We start from the raw sequence: 16,340 nt of genomic DNA on the forward strand, positions 1-16,340 counted from the left end.
GCTGTACCTCAATGCATGTAGATTAAGAGTGAGCAACAGTGTATGAGAAAGCCTGAGTAACAGATGGGAAATAATAATATCTGCCTTTTCTCATGCGTGTAAAGTCCAGAATATATTAATTTAATTTTACCTATTTAATAAGTCATGGCCAAGAATTAAAGGAGGCTTTAAAAATAAAATTGAAATAATTTTTCTTTTTTGGTTCCAATAATATTTTAAATGGCAATCTGTACTTACAGATAAATCATACACGTGTTCATTGCTACATTTATGGAGGTTTAATATTTGTAACTGCTAAAAATAAATAATTAAATATGTTCTCCCTAGAAAGAAATTCTACTAAATTTGGAAGTAACTTTAGAGAGAGCTTTCACTTTTTTTGAGAGGAAATATCTGTGAAGAAAATAGTCTATTAGCTAATTATTAAATACTATTCATTGTGTTAACCTGCAAGAAAAAGTAATTGTTTATTCAATATGTAAAGTGTACCTGACTTCATATACATTCACAGTTGCCCAAATGCAGGGTCAAGTTTAATGTTAAAATACCAGTATTGTACTTCTCTCTTACCTTATTTCTCTTTTCCTCTATTCCTGTGACCTCCTGTGCTTTCCAAAGTATAGGTGGTAATACTGATTGTCTACTTATGAAACAGGCTTCTTCATTGAAATAAGCCCACGAAGCTTAAAAATCAACCCAAAATAGAGGAAAAGGAAAAGATTTAGACGCAGCATTTGGGAAGTGATGAGTCCCTATAAATTCTACTTTATGGTCACTTATGCCACCTACATGGAAAACCAGTTCTTGGACTTCCCTGGTGGTCCGGTGTTTAAGACTTTGCTGTCCAATGCAGGGGGTGTGGATTTGATCCCTAGCTAGGGGAGCTAAGATCCCACATGCCTCAGGGCTACAAAAACCAAAGGCATAAAAGAGAAACAGTATTGCAACAAAATAAAGATTTTAAAAATGGTCTGCATCAAAAATCTTTTTTAAAAAGAGAAAACTTGTGCTAATTAGTAGAGTAAATTCTTGGTTTACAGAAGTAGAAGATGATCTTTTGAATTTTAAAATACTGATTAAATGGGATTTTAAAAATTATTATCATACAAACCATTTGGTCTGTTGGACTCCTCTGTGTACTATTATTGTTGAATCACTAAGTCGTGTCTGACTCATTGCAACCCCTCTTTGCTGGACCGCAGCAGGCCAGGCTTCCCCGTCCTTCATTCAGTTCAGCTTAGTTGCACAGTCATGTCCAGTTCTTTGTGACCCCATGGAAAGCAGCATACCAGGCTTCCCTGTCCATCACCAACTCCTGGAACTTGCTCAAACTCAAGTCCATAGAGTCAATGATGGCATCCAACCATCTCGTCCTCTGTCGTCCCCTTCTCCTCCCGCCTTCAATCTTTCCCAACATCAGGGTTTTTTCCAATGAGTCAGTTCTTCATAGCAGGTGGAAAGTATTGGAGTTTCAGCTTCAACATCAGTCCTTCCAATGAACACCCAGGACTGATCTCCTTTAGGATGGACTGGTTGGATCTCCTTACAGTCCAAGGGACTCTCAAGAGTCTTCTCCAACACCACAGTTCAAAAACATCAATTCTTCACTGCTCAGTTCTTTTTCTTGTCCAACTCTCACATCCATACATGACTACTGGAAAAACCACAGCTTTGACTAGATGGACCTTTGTTGGCAAAGTAATGTCGCTGCTTTTTAATATGCTGTCTAGGTTGGTCATAGCTTTTCTTCCAAATAGCAAGTGTTTTTTAATTTCATGGCTTCAGTCACCATCTGCAGTGATTTTGGAGCCCCCCAAAATAAAGTCAGCCACTGTTTCCACTGTATCCCCATCTATTTGCCATGAAGTGATGGGACCAGATGCCATGATCTTAGTTTTCTGAATGTTGAGTTTTAAGCCAACTTTTTCACTCTTCTCTTTCACTTTCATCAAGAGGCTCTTTAGTTCTTCTTTAGTTTTCTGAATGTTGAGTTTTAAGCCAACTTTTCACTTCTCTTTCACTTTCATCAAGAGGCTCTTTAGTTCTTCTTTGCTTTCTGCCATAAGGGTGGTGTCATCTGCATATCTGAAGTTATTGGTATTTCTCCCAACAATCTTGATTCCAGCTTGTGCTTCATCCAGCACAGTGTTTCTCATGATGGACTCCACATACAAGTTAAATTAGCAGGGTGACAATATACAGCCTTGATGTACTCCTTTCCCAATTTAGAACCAGTCTATTGTTCCATGTCTAGTTCTAACTGTTGCTTCTTGATCTGCATATAGATTTCTCAGGAGGCAGGTCAGGTGGTCTGGTATTCCCATCTCTTGAAGAATTCTCCAGTTTGTTGTGATCCACACAATCAAAGGCTTTGGTGTAATCAATAAAGCAGAAGTAGAAGTTTTTCTGGAACTCTCTTGCTTTTTTGATAATCCAACGGATGTTGGCAATTTGATCTCTGGTTCCTCTGCCTTTTCTAAATCCAGCTTGAACATCTGAAAGTTCCCAGTTCACATACCGTTGAAGCCTGCTTGGAGAATTTTGAGCATTAGTTTGCTAGCATGTGAGATGAGTGCAATTGTGTGGTAGTTTGAGGATTCTTTGGGATTGCCTTTCTTTGGGATTGGAATGAAAACTGACCTTTTCCAGTCCTGTGGTCACTTCTGATTTTTCCAAATTTGCTGGTTTATTGAGTGCAGCACTTTCACAGCATCATCTTTTAGTATTTGAAATAGCTCAACTGGAATTCCATCACCTCCACTAGCTTTGTTTGTAGTGATGCTTCCTAAGGCCCACTTGTCTTTGCATTCCAGGATATCTAGGTGAGTGATCACACCATCATGGTTATCTTGGTCATGAAGATCTTTTTTGTATAGTTCTTCTGTGTATTATTGCCACCTCTTCTTAACATTTGCTGTTTTTGTTTGCTCAAATTCATGTCCATTGAGTCAGTGATGCCATCCAACCATCTCATACTAGGTTACAAAAAAAAAAAAAAAAAGACCCTTCTAAGACACTTGGATGTACTAGGTAAATGTTCCTTAGTGTTTCCTTTGGCTCATTTGAGGCAGAAATATGGACTCGGCAAGAAGGAAAGAAGTCGGGTAAGACAAAGGACTGGAATATAACCATGTTGTGCCTTCTTATTCTTCTAGGATCTCATGACTCCTTCAGTTTCTACATTGATGAAGCCTCTCCAGTGGGTCCTGAACAGCCAGAAACTGTCCAGAATTTTGTCTCTGTATTTGGAACTGTGGCCAAAAAGCTGATGCGAAAATGGCTAGCCACTCAAACCATGAACTTTACCGGTCAGCTAGGAGCTGGGATCCGTTACTTTGATCTTCGAATTTCCACTAAGCCGAGAGACCCCGACAATGAACTCTACTTTGCTCACGGTTTGTTCAGTGCCAAAGTCAATGAAGGTCTTGAGGAGATCAATGCATTCCTCACAGATCACCATAAGGAGGTAGTATTCTTGGACTTCAACCACTTTTATGGGATGCAGAAATATCACCATGAAAAACTGGTCCAAATGCTGAAAGACATCTATGGAAATAAAATGTGCCCAGCGATCTTTGCCCAGGAAGTGAGTCTGAAGTACCTGTGGGAGAAGGACTACCAAGTGCTGGTCTTCTACCACAGTCCAGTGGCTCTGGAAGTGCCCTTTCTCTGGCCTGGGCAGATGATGCCAGCACCCTGGGCTAACACCACAGACCCGGAAAAACTGATCCAGTTTCTCCAGGCGTCCATCACTGAGAGAAGGAAGAAGGGGTCGTTTTTCATATCTCAGGTGGTGCTGACTCCCAAAGCAAGCACCGTGGTCAAAGGGGTGGCCAGTGGCCTCAGAGAAACTATCACAGAAAGGTAAGTGTCCTTAAGTTCTCAGGGGGAATGTTTAAGCACTTTAACCCAACTTCAAAGAGCTGTTAAGTGATGGAGCTGATTCACACCCATGTATGTTAGTTTGCCAGGGCAGTCACAACAAAGTGCCACAAACTGGGTGGCTTAAAACAGAAGAAATTTACCACCCCTCAGTTCCAGAGGCTAAAAGTCTGAAATCCAGGTGTCAGCAGGCTGATTCCTTCTGAGGGCTCTGGGAGAATCTTTTCCATGCCACTCCCCTAACTTCTGGTGATAGTTGGCATCCCTTGTGGTCCTTAGCTTACAGGTGCATCACTCCCATCTCTGCCTCCATCTTTACATGATATTCTTCCCTGTTTCTCTGTCATCTCTTCATATAAGGACAATATTCATATTGGATTAGGGCCTACCCTAGTGACTTCATCTTAACTTAATTACATCTGTAAATGTCCTATTTTCAAATAAGTTCACACCTAACAGATGCTGTGAGTTAGGACTTCAGTATGTCATTTTGTGGGCTTTCCTGGTGGCTCAGCAGTAAAGAATCCACCTGCAATCCAGGAGGTGGATCCCTAAGTCTGGAAGATCCCCTGGAGAAGGAAATGGCAACCCATTCCAGTATTCTTGCCTAGGAAATTCCATGAACAGAGGAGGTAGAACCTGGTGGGCTACAGTCCATGGGGTTGCAAAAAGTCGGGCACAATTTAGCAACTAACAACAACAATAACACCATGTCATTTTGTGGGGACACAGATCAACCCACAGGAACATATATTTTTCTTTTTGCTTTTGCTGCACCACATGGCTTGCTGGGTTTTAGTTACCCAACCAGAGATCAAACCTGGACCTCTTGCAGTGGAAGTGTGGAAACCTAACCACTGGATCATCCAGGGAAGTCCCACATTTTGCATTTTGACTCCATATCTAGTTATCTTTTCATAGCACTCCTTTTCATATGTGCTTAGAATTATATAGATGACAAAGCTGTTTCTCTACTGTTTTCAGAGTATTTTTACATACCTGATTCCAATTGACCTGCATAATAATCCTGGGAAGTAGACACTATATTACAGACAAAAAACTTCAGAGACATGAAATATTTTGCCTAAAGCCACTTGAGCAATGAATAGTGAACCAAAGACTCAAACCCCATTTTTCCCAACTTGTGTTCTATGTCTTTACACTTTATTCAAAGCAACAATCAATCTCTAGAGAGTAAGCATTCCACTGGTCAAGCCCCTACACACCTGTAGGGCAGTGGTCACCTGTGAGCCACAATTAGCAATCACTAAAGACGTCTGTAACTCATTTTGCAGTACAACATGTATCATTGTACATATTGCTTATTCTTTTGAGTTAAAGTATTAAACAAGGCAAACATTGAAAAGCAAACACGGTTCTTATCACAACTTTTAACTTTAATTGGGTAGTTTGAATTATGATAAGGAGACAGAGAATGAATGTTTTGCTCAAGGTCTTGTAGGGAAAACAAGAAAATGAAAAGACTGAGCAATGAAAATGCTATGGATGGCCTTTAGAGGTGAAAATGCTAGATGGTGGGAAGTGGGAGGTGAAATTTGTAACAGGGCAGGAACAGATTTGTACGAAGGCTTTTAGGCAGGCTACAGGGAATGTCATCCTATGAGCCATGGGGAGCTAGAAAACGATATTTAACAGTGGAGTGACTTGACCAGGCCTGCATTTGCAGTGGATAATAGGTAAAGCATGGTGGGTAAATGGAATGGAGAGACTCAGCAGTTAAGAAGTGCTTGGAACTGTTTTAGCAATCATATGGAGGCTCAAGTGAGGAAGTGAGAAAATGGAGAAGGGGACAGTATGCCACAGCAAAAGTTAGAATGACTATTTGGCTATGTGGTGTGATTGAGAGAAAAGAGAAGTAGAATGAGTGATGGATGCATTCACAGAGGCAAAAAACAAAGATACAGGGACTTGGTTACAGCATGAGAAAGATCCAATCAGGGTTATGTTAAACTGGTTTGCTCAGTCCCTCAGTCATATGCAACTCTTAGGGATCCCATGGATTGTAGCCCACCCATGGCTCCTTGTCCATGGAATTTTTCAGGTAAGAACACTAGAGTGGGTTGCCATTTCTTCTTCCAGGGGATCTTCCCAATGTAGGGCATGAACCCACATCTCTTGTGCCTCCTGCATTGGCAGGGGGATTCTCTACCACTGTGCCACCTAGGAAGCCCCATGCCAAATTTAAAGTACTAGAAAGACATCCAAGTAGAGGTGGCCAGTTGATCATTAGGAATATACATTAACTTCTTTGGGAAATATATTTTTTGGCAATGACAGGCACAGGACCTTGGAGAGGAAGAATTCCTCCATACAAAATTATAACTTCCTTCTGTTGTTCAGACATTTGCTAGGATCTCCCTGTTCCTTCGATACAAATAAGATTCCCAACCCTTTACTGTACACTGTAAGAAAGTGTAAAGCCTTCCCTAAAATTTCTGCTGATGTCTAGTTTTCTTCCATTCATACATAATGAGCCCTTGCTCTTCTGGATTTGTGTCATTTTATGAATTGATTGTCCAAGGTGGCCTGTCCATGTTCCACCCTCTGTAACCTGAGACGTGAAACTTGCTTCTTGCTTAATTTCTATATAATGGTTTATTCAGACTTTACTAATGATCTGAGCAGACAAGGGAGATTTTATAATCATAAAGTAGGTGATTTAAAGTTGATCTTCAGATTCATCTGGAATTACGAATCTCCTGACCTGGAATATCTTCTGATGACATCTGTACCACTTTTCACCCTAGACTCATGCCCTCTGACAGAATCTTCTCCTTATCCTTTTCTCACCTGTTTTCTCCCCTTACCCCCATATTGCAGTGGAGACACTACACTCTCCTCTAGATTATTACACCAAACTATCCACCTCTCTCCCTGGCCCTAAGCCTACATCCAGTTAGTCCCATCAATGTGTTCATCAGAACAAGACTTTTTCTTTAATAGAACCACTTTCTATAAAAATTAATTGTTCTCATAAATAATAACCTACCACTTATCTTACCTATTTAAAAATGAGGGCATTATATATACAGAAAAATGTGTTGTTTTCAAACTTACCCCATAGAGCCCCGAGATTTTGAGAAATCCCCACTAGAGGTGGGGAAGGGGCTGGAGAGGGTGACTGACTCTAATTTTCTTCATTCTTTTTTTTTGTTTTTTGTTTTCTAAGCAGATCAATTTATTTTTTATTAGTTGGAGGCTAATTACTTCACAACATTTCAGTGGGTTTTGTCATACATTGATGTGAATCAGCCATAGAGTTACACGTATTCTCCATCCCGATACCCCCTCCCACCTCCCTCTCCAATTTTCTTCATTCTTGCTGCAACTTTAATTAAGAAATAAAAACCTTTACTTCCAACATTTACATATTGGGCCTGAAAGGAATCTTCCCTTCCAGCTTTACCTTCTGCTGTTTTAGTTGATGCTTAGGAAAACACTTTTCCATACAATTTGCCTACTTTGCATTTGGCCAGGAACCACACCCTGATTCCATACTTGGGTGGGGAATAGCCTTTGGGAAGCCACGAAGGAAAATCTACTCAAGGAACAAATGACTTTCATTTTTCTCTCTTATGGACTTTCATGCAGCGTAGGATTTTACAAGTTATAAATTGAACTGCTTTCTGGTTACATATGCTCTAGTACAGCATTAACAAAATAGGATTTATAGAGTAAAGATTAGAAAAGTTAGGAGAGTACTGAAAATATTCATATATATCTACACAACTCTCCCAAAAGAATCACAATGCACATTAGCATATAAAAGGCACTAGCCAATATTTTAGTGAATAATCCTATTTAAATTTAACTAATACAATTTTTTTCCAAGCACTTAATTTTTTTCCAGATAACACTTATTAACACCCCATGGAATTAATTTGGACAGAATGTCCTCAGCCATCTGCTCTGATTCAGAACTTCTCATTTGCCTCTGGCTTATATATCTGGAATAGTAGAGCTGTTTCAGTAAAAAGGGAGCTTCCCCGGGTAGGGCTAGTGGTGAAGAATCCACCTACAGGTAGATGTAAGAAATGTGGGTTCCATCCCTGGGTTAGAAAGATCCCCTGGAGGAGGGCATGGCAACCCACCCCAGTACTCTTGCCTGGAGAATCCCAGGAACAGAGGAGCCTGTAGGGCTACAGTCCGCAGGATTGCAAAGAGTCAGACCTGCCTGAAGCAACTGAGCATGCAACATGCACATCAGTAAAAAAGGGGCTTCTCTGTTGGCTCAATGATCCCTGGGCCGGGAAGATCCCCTGGAGAAGAAATGACAACCCACTCCAGTATTCTTGCCTGGGAAATCCCACAGACAGTAGCCTGGTGGGCTATAATCCACAGGGTCACAAGAGTCAGCACGACTTAGCATTTAAACAGCAACAACAGCAAATCAATGAAAAGAGGGAGTGGAAAAAGAATTTAAAAAGTAGAAATGAAGACCCTATAGGGAGAGTCAACCTTTGTCTCTAGAATTATGCATATGACTTGCAAATGATTTGTGAATATGTCTGAACCTGACCATAATACTTGTGCTATAAGCATTCTCAGTGTAGCTTGTGTCAGTACTCAAAGACCTTCTTTTAAACCAATTGCAAAGCCTGTGTTTGCCTATGGTGTTAATGTGATATCCAGAGGTTTAGTTTGGTTTGGACGTATTTTCGCTATCTGGGTATGCCTAGGATAGAGCTTCACTGGTGGCTCAGACAGTAAAGAATCTGCCTGCAATGCAGGAGACCTGGGTTCGATCCCTGGTTGGGAAGATCCCCTGGAGAAGGGAATGGCTACCCACTCCAGTATTCTTGCCTGGAGAATTCCATGGACAGAGGAGCCTGGTGGGCTACAGTCCATGGGTTCACAAACCGTCTGACATGACTAAGCAACTGACACTTTCACTTTCTATAGGGAAATGTCATTGTCAGTCCTCGGATGATGCCTTGCAAAAGTGACTTACTCCTGAAACAGTGAAAGAACACTTGACTCTCTGAAAACATATTTCCTTTCTCTTTTCACCAAGTGATGAAGCCCACAAAAGAGACTTTTTCTGAACTTTTCTTTTGCTATTGTGCCAAAGCTGCTTATTCAGAAAGTCCTTTGCCACCAAAGAGGAAGTCTCTAGGCAATGTTAAGACTTCTCTGGACCTTGGTGTATTTTGTGAAATTTGTGAAATTTGGAGTTTGAATTCAGTTATCTCCAAGATCTTTCTGGGTTCTAAAATCCTACATTTCTGCACCTGAAAAGTTTCTCTATAATTTTTTATTATGTTTAATATTTGGGTTAACAAAACTCTGAGCACATAAATTTAGAAAACAGTGTTTTAAGATGTGGGTGGCTTTCAGGGAAATTAAATCCAGCTTGGATTTAGGTACCATAACTTTCAATCTGGCCACCGGTTCCAAATACTGCAGATGCGTTCTCTACATTTTAGTAATGCCAGAAGACACAGATTTTAATTTCTTAAAGACCTATTTTTAATTTATTTTTCAAACACCAGCTTTTGCACCTCACCCCCACGGAATTCACACCTTCTTAAAAAGAAGGTGCATAACTTGAGTCAAGTCCTTCTCTAATTTGTGGAAGTTTATTAAATCATAGGTTTTTTAGTTAAAAAAATTCATTAGACCACCTGTCAGAATATTTAAGGAGCAGTGCATTTTTGTAAATAAATTGATGCCGGATTAATTTAGACAGTGTTTATACAAGTCAACAATTTGGATGATGATGATGAAGATAACAGTAATAGTAATGATGATTTATTAAGTACTCTCTATGGTGGCTCAGTGGTAATGAGTCTGCCTGCCAATGCAGGAGATGCTGGTTCAATCCCTAGGTCAGGAAGATGTGCTAGAAAGAAGGAAGGAAATGGCAACCTGAGCCAGTATTCTTGCCTGGGAAATCCCATGGACAGAGGAGCCTAGCAGGCTATAGTCCATGGGGTCACAAGAGTCAGACACAACTCAGTGACTAAACACACTCACACAGAAACACACACTTGTTCAATACTAATTGCCCTGCCCACTGATTCTCATGATCACAGTCATTGCCTTGAAGGTAAGGCAGAAGGATGTAGATAGGTTTTAATAAGCTCCACTTTCATCCAGCTGAGGAAAGGAAGGCAACTACATTTGTTGAGCCCTCTTTCTGTGCCAGGCACTGTGCTAAGTGTTTTACATTAATTGTATCCATTTAATCTTCCCTGCAGCCTTACAAATTAGGCATCACATCCATTAGAGATGGAAAACGCAGCCTGAGAAATGTCTAGCACCTTGCTCAAAGTCACATATTAGTTTAGCAAAGGCAGGATTATTATTTGGGTCTGACTCCAAGTCCCATGTTTACTTCTATAAATTAGGTGAGATTCAAATTTCTTAGCAGTGAGTGCATATAGTACATCATTTGTCATCCTGGAGGGCAGAATCAGATCTGAGGCATTGGGAAGGTAAAGTATACTGGAAGTGGAGTGGGCAAGGCTATGAAAGAGCAGATATTAAGTATAGGCTTTGCCTCAAGATAGCATGCTGCCAGGGATCCCCCAGGGATGCACTGCTGTTGAATAATAAAAAGGAAGGGAACTTTGAGGTGACCTGGCTCTATCCTCCTTGCTTTGTGGCTATTGCTCATTTGACTGTTTTCCATTTAGTAAGGAAACTGAGGCTGGAGGAATGCTAAAATATAGCCCAAGGTCACAGAGCTGTTGGCAAAAGTGGAATCATAATCCAGGTCTCCCAGCTTGCAGACAGAGTTCCACCCTCTACACCTCAGAGGGAATGTGGGCAGAAAATGGACAGGAAGACTAGGATGGGTCAGTGACCATCAAGCTGCAGGAAACAACGTGGAAAAGTGAACCAGCTCTCAGCCTGCACTGTTCCCAACATAACATGGTGCTCTAGAACCTTGAATGGAGGGGGTCAGAGGTTGGGCCTGGGATGCTCTATGGATTTTGTTCCTGGCTGACCTTCATGGGGCCCTCTCTCTTTCCACTTCGAAAGCACAATGAACTTTTTTTCCATTCAGTGGAGACACCCCAGCTCACAACAGCTCCCCAGAGAACACCCCTGCTGCTTGATTTACCCTGTCAGTGCCTGGACTCAACAGATATGGGCTGGTCTCTGAGGAGTTGTTCCCTTGCAGCATCACTCAACATAGCAGTTCTGAGGAGCGAAGAAACACCTCACTGAGGGAATGGGAATCAGAATGGTTCAAAAGCTGCTACAGGTGACATCAATCTTCATGAAGAACAACTTTCTGGCTCCATCTCCAGACCACGTGGCCAAGTATGTCAGAGCGTTAGTTGTTGTTCATTCAGTTGTGTCTGACTCTTTGTGACCCTGTGGACTGCAGCACGCCAGGCCTCCCTGTCCATCACCAACTCCCGGAGTTTACTCAAACTCATGTCCATTGAGTCAGTGATGCCATCCAACCGTCTCATCCTCTGTTGTTCCCTTTTTCTCCTGCCTTCAATCTTTCCCAGCATCAGTCGTTCCTAAAATGTCAGCTCTTCGCATCAGGTGGCCCAAGTATTGGAGCTTCAGCTTCAGCATTAGTCCTGCCAATGAATATTCAGGGTTGATTTCCTTTAGATTGACTGGTTTGATCTCCTTGCAGTCCAAGGGACTCTCAAGAGTCTTCTTCAGCTCTGCAGTTCAAAAGCATCAATTCTTCAATGCTCAGAGCATTGGTAGAGCAGATCTAATATCAGTCTATTCTGTAAAAGGAAAAGTTGCCTTCTCAGGCTACATATGCCTAAGGAGAAAGACTATCAAGGACATTATGTAAAATCAGTATTAGAATAGTCATTGTTTACAAGATGCTGGCATCGTGTTTCGTTTTTCAACATATATTTATCAGAGGCTTCATTTATTCAACAGATGATATTCCCAATTTGCAATTTAGAAAACCAGAGGTCAAAAAGGCTAAATAATTTGTTCAGATGGTGGTGTGAGCTAGTCCTGGGATCAAATCAGAATCTGGTATTTTGAAAAAACTTTAATTTGCAAAGATAGACTCGTGTTCATAGCAGCACTATTTATAATAACCAAGACAAGGAAACAGTCCAAGTGCCTATCAAAAGATAATTGGTTTAAGAAAGATAAGGGGTGTGTGTGTGTGCATGTGCATGCACACGCATGCTCACTTGAGCAAATGTGCTCAGTCATATCAGATTCTTTGTGACCCTATGGACTGTAGCTTGCCAGGCTCCTCTGTCCATGGGATTTTCCAGGCAAGAATAATGGAGTGGGTTGCCATTTCCTCCTCCAAGAGACCTTTCAACCCAGCGATCAAACTGTGTCTCCTGCATTGCAGACGAGTTCTTTACTGCTGAGCCACTGGGGAAGCCATATATACGCACAATGGGACATTACTCAGTCATAAAAAGAATGAGATGTTGCAATTTACATCAACATGGGTGGACCTAGAGATTATCTTACTAACTGAAGAAAGCCCCACAGAGAAAGACAAATGTATGATATCACTTATATGTGGAACATAAAAAGTAATACAAATAAACCTATAGGCAAAACAGAAATAGATTCACAGACATGGAAAACAAATTTATGGTTTCCAAAGAAAATATAGGGGAAAGAGAGGGACGGATAAATTGAAAGTATGGGATTAATAGGTACAAGCTACTATATATAAAACAGATAGTGAAGTGGAATCATTCAGTTGTGTCTGACTCTTTGCAACTCCATGGACTGTAGCCTGCCAGGCTCCTCCATCCATGAGATTTTCCAGGCAAGGACACTGGAGTGAGTTGCCATTTTCTTTTCCAGGGGATCTTCCCAACCCAGAGATCGAACCCGGGTCTCCCTACATTGCAGGCAGATTCTTTACCATCTGAGCCATCGGGGAAGCCCAAAGCAACAAGTATTTGCTGTGAAGCACAGGGAACTGTATTCAATGTATTATAATAACCTGTAATGGAAAATAATCTGAAAAAATTATATACATAATGGAATCACTTTGCTGTATGCCTGAAACTAACACAATATTGTAAATCAATTATACTCCAGTTTGAAAAAAGAATCTAGGTCTTTTGAACCATCAGAAGAAAGAATCTGGCTTGTAAATCAGAAGCAAGCTCCAGAAAGCAAATTTTCTTCTAGCCCAGGTCTTGGCGGACTGAGCAGTGCTCTGCCACTCTCTGAGGTTGTGATTTATGAGTCTGATGCTCAAAGAGTTTGATTTCTAACACATGAGGCTCACTTTGAGTAACACAGCTCTTGTTTGCACACAAGGTGTGCCTCAACTGTCCCCACCCACAGATGCACTTGGTTTTAAGCAATCTAAAAAGATAGTCAACTCCAAGATTTATCTATCAGTCCCTCCCCACCCCAGGTTCAGGTTATTTCTTCCTTAAATCTAAGCTATGACTCCTCTAAGGTCAAATTTTCTTGTCCTATCACTAAGGTAGAGCTGCCCATCATCAATTTCCAAATAATTGTTGTAGTTGTTGTTCAGTCACTAAGTCATATCAGACTCCTTGAAATCCCATGGACTGCAGCACATCAGGTTCCTCTGTCTTCCACCGTCTCCTGGAGTTTGCTCAGATTCATGTACATTTAGTCAATGGTGCTATCTAACCATCTCATCTTCTGTCACTCCCTTCTCCTTTTGCCTTCAGTCTTTCCCAGCATCAGAGTCTTTTCCAAAGAGTCAGCACTTTGCATCAGGTGGCCAGAGTATTGGAACTTCAGCTCCAGTATCAGTCCTTCCAATGGATATTAAGGGTTGATTTCCTTTAGGGTTGACTGGTTCAATATCCCTGCAGTCCAATGAACTCTCAAGAGTCTTCTCCAGACCCACAGTTTGAAAGCATTGGTTCTTTGGCACTCAGCCTCCATCATGATCCAAATGATGGTCCTCTGCTATTCTCTCCCTTGTATCTTCTCTCCCACATCATGGATGATTGTGCTTCAAAAACACAAGCAAAAGCTCCTGGGAGGGATTCTTTGTTCTCTTGGGCTCTAAAGCACACCTCATGGAAGAAACCTTAGTAACTTCCAGACTCAGTGTCTTTCACCGAAACCAATTAATATTTCAGCACCAATTAACATCACGACTCTTTGCAACCCAATGGCCTCCCCAGCTCTGATTTCAAACAGTAAAAAAAAAAAAGGAAAAAGATTCTGTAACAGCTTCCAACCATGAGGCTCTGTGACAGAAGAGTGATTTTAGCCCAGGTCATGCTGGGGTATGGAAGGAGGGAGGGCTGTCTATAACTCTTTCTTAACAACTTTGACCCAAGAGTTTTTGAAGCAGGCATGCACATAAAAGCTTTTGCTCTCCTTCATTCTGCTGATGTTGTAAAATTAAAGTACAGGCAAATGTAGATAGGTACCTTTCATTATCTGTAGCAGGAGAGCCAAAGACTAGAGAGAATTGCCAAGCTACTGAGAAGTCAGATGCCCATTCAGTGCCTGCTGAGTGTGTGTGTGTGTGTTTGTGTGTGTCTGTGTGTGTGTGTATGTGTGTGGAGAGAGTGCCAGCTGAGTGTGTGTGTGTGAGAGAGAGAGAGAGAGAAAGAGAGAGAAAAAACATACTTTTCCAAAAAACACAGCTTAGGGTAGAGGTCTACTCACTCTAGTAAATCTCTCTGGAGCTCTGTTTCCTTAGATGGAGTTGCTAGAGTTTAATATCTAAAGGAAAAACTAACCTAGTGTATAGCTGGCATTCACAAAGAGGTAAGAGCAGGGAGGTTGATGGGGGTAGAAGGAATAAAGAGGAAATGTCCAGGCAGCAGGGATGTTTAGTCAGCCAGGTCAAGGCACAGTAGGGTGGACATTCAGCCAGCAACTAAGGGGAGGGGAGGCTTATTTGGGACTTGAAAAGAACTGTGATGTGAACTGTCAAGCAATTGAGTGAGTAAGAGGTTTCTGATTCAAGAATTAAAATGGACCATATCTGTATCACATTTTGAGACTGCGAGGAGGGGGCCTTAGGCAAGACGCACACCGTAGAAACCATGAACATCCCAGTAAGAGAGGATAGGAAGGACTTGTTGGTGACTTATGGGAAGGTTTAAAGGAAGCAGATGTCCTCTTTAGGTTGGAAGTTATCAGAGCAAATCTATAATTGGCTATCTCAATATGTCTCATCTATAGGACTAGAGTGAGGATAAACTATAACTGGTAAAGAAGTCAGAGTAGTTTGTTTTAGTCTAGTGAGGTCAATGTTTCATATTTTGTGGGTGATGTTTCTGTGTTGAGACAAAATTACAAAATATCTTTTTTATCTCACTTCCTTATGATCTGGAGTAATCTTGTTTGGGGTTGGTATTCTGGGAGAGTATGTCCAACAGGAAGAGAACATGACCTTGTTGTGAAAGTCAAGTCAGCTTCCAGATGTCAGGATTTGCTTTTAAATTGCTTTTCATTTACCCCCTTTAAGTGCACTTATTTCCATTTTGTTCAAAAACCTCTGATGTGAATTAGGCTTATATGTGCTTTTTTTGTTGTTCTTTTTCTCATTAAAACAGCTGAGACTGTATCTGTGCAGATTCCCGGACCATTTTGACAATGAGACAAGTCAAAGAGTTAGTGAAAAACTAGCCCAAGGCTTGTCTGTTGAAATGCAAGTTTATCAGATTGAGCCATACTGAAAATTGGCATTCTCCATGGCTTAGGTTTCTGCCTATCTGTTTGGACAGGGATTGGAAATGACTGACGATGAGTATAAGGAATTCCAGGTGGTAGAGGCCAGAGGGATTGAGACTGGAAAAGAAATGTGAGCACACAGCATTTTGTAGACGGAATTGCTGATTCTTTGATATTGGTGAACATTCCAATTTCTTCCTCAAGGTATTACAACTTATTCAGGGAAGAAAGAAGCAGAAGGTGAGGTGGCCAACAGTCATGTTTTCAACTGAATATTTGTTTTGCCCTTTTGGCAGGGGAGCTATATTTTTCTCAGTCTTGGTTGAATGAGTGCCCCTGAAGGCTTGTTTGTGTTGGGTGTACTTGGAAGACACAGCTTTGGATGTTGTTGTTCAGTCGCTCAGTCCTGCCTACTCTGTGAAACCCTGTAGCTTGCAGCATGCCAGGCTTCCCTGTCCTTTACCATCTCCTGGAGTCTGCTCAAATTCGTGTCCATTGAGTCGATGATGCCATCCAACCATCTCATCCTCTATTGACCCCTTCTCCTCCTACCCTCAATCTTTCCCACCATCAGGGACTTTTCCAGTGAGCTGGCTCTTTGCATCAGGTGGCCAAAGTATTGGAGCTTTAGCTTCAGCATCAGTCCTTCCAATGAGCATTCAGGGTTGATTTTCTTTAGGATTGACTGATTTGATCCCCTTGCAGTCCAAGGGACTCTCAAGAGTCTTCTCTAGGACCACAGTTCGAAAGCATTAGTTCTTCGGCACTCAGCCTTTTTTGTTGTCCATCTGTTACATCAGTACATACATACTAGAAAAACCATAATTTTAACTGTATGGACC

The 16,340-nt window shown here is 41.3% G+C and overlaps 1 protein-coding gene across 2 annotated transcripts in view; it reads left to right on the forward strand.

Moving 5' to 3' along the window:
* Nucleotides 1-16,340, forward strand: part of PLCXD3 (phosphatidylinositol specific phospholipase C X domain containing 3) — a 190,267-nt gene that overhangs the window by 113,591 nt on the left and 60,336 nt on the right. For both annotated transcript variants that reach the window (XM_043887597.1, XM_043887596.1), the window contains exon 2: nucleotides 3,156-3,864. In XM_043887597.1, coding sequence (XP_043743532.1) covers nucleotides 3,156-3,864 — 709 coding nt within the window. The remainder of the gene's footprint in view (nucleotides 1-3,155; nucleotides 3,865-16,340) is intronic.

Source organism: Cervus elaphus, chromosome 25, assembly GCF_910594005.1.
Source record: "Cervus elaphus chromosome 25, mCerEla1.1, whole genome shotgun sequence".
Lineage (NCBI taxonomy): Eukaryota > Metazoa > Chordata > Mammalia > Artiodactyla > Cervidae > Cervus > Cervus elaphus.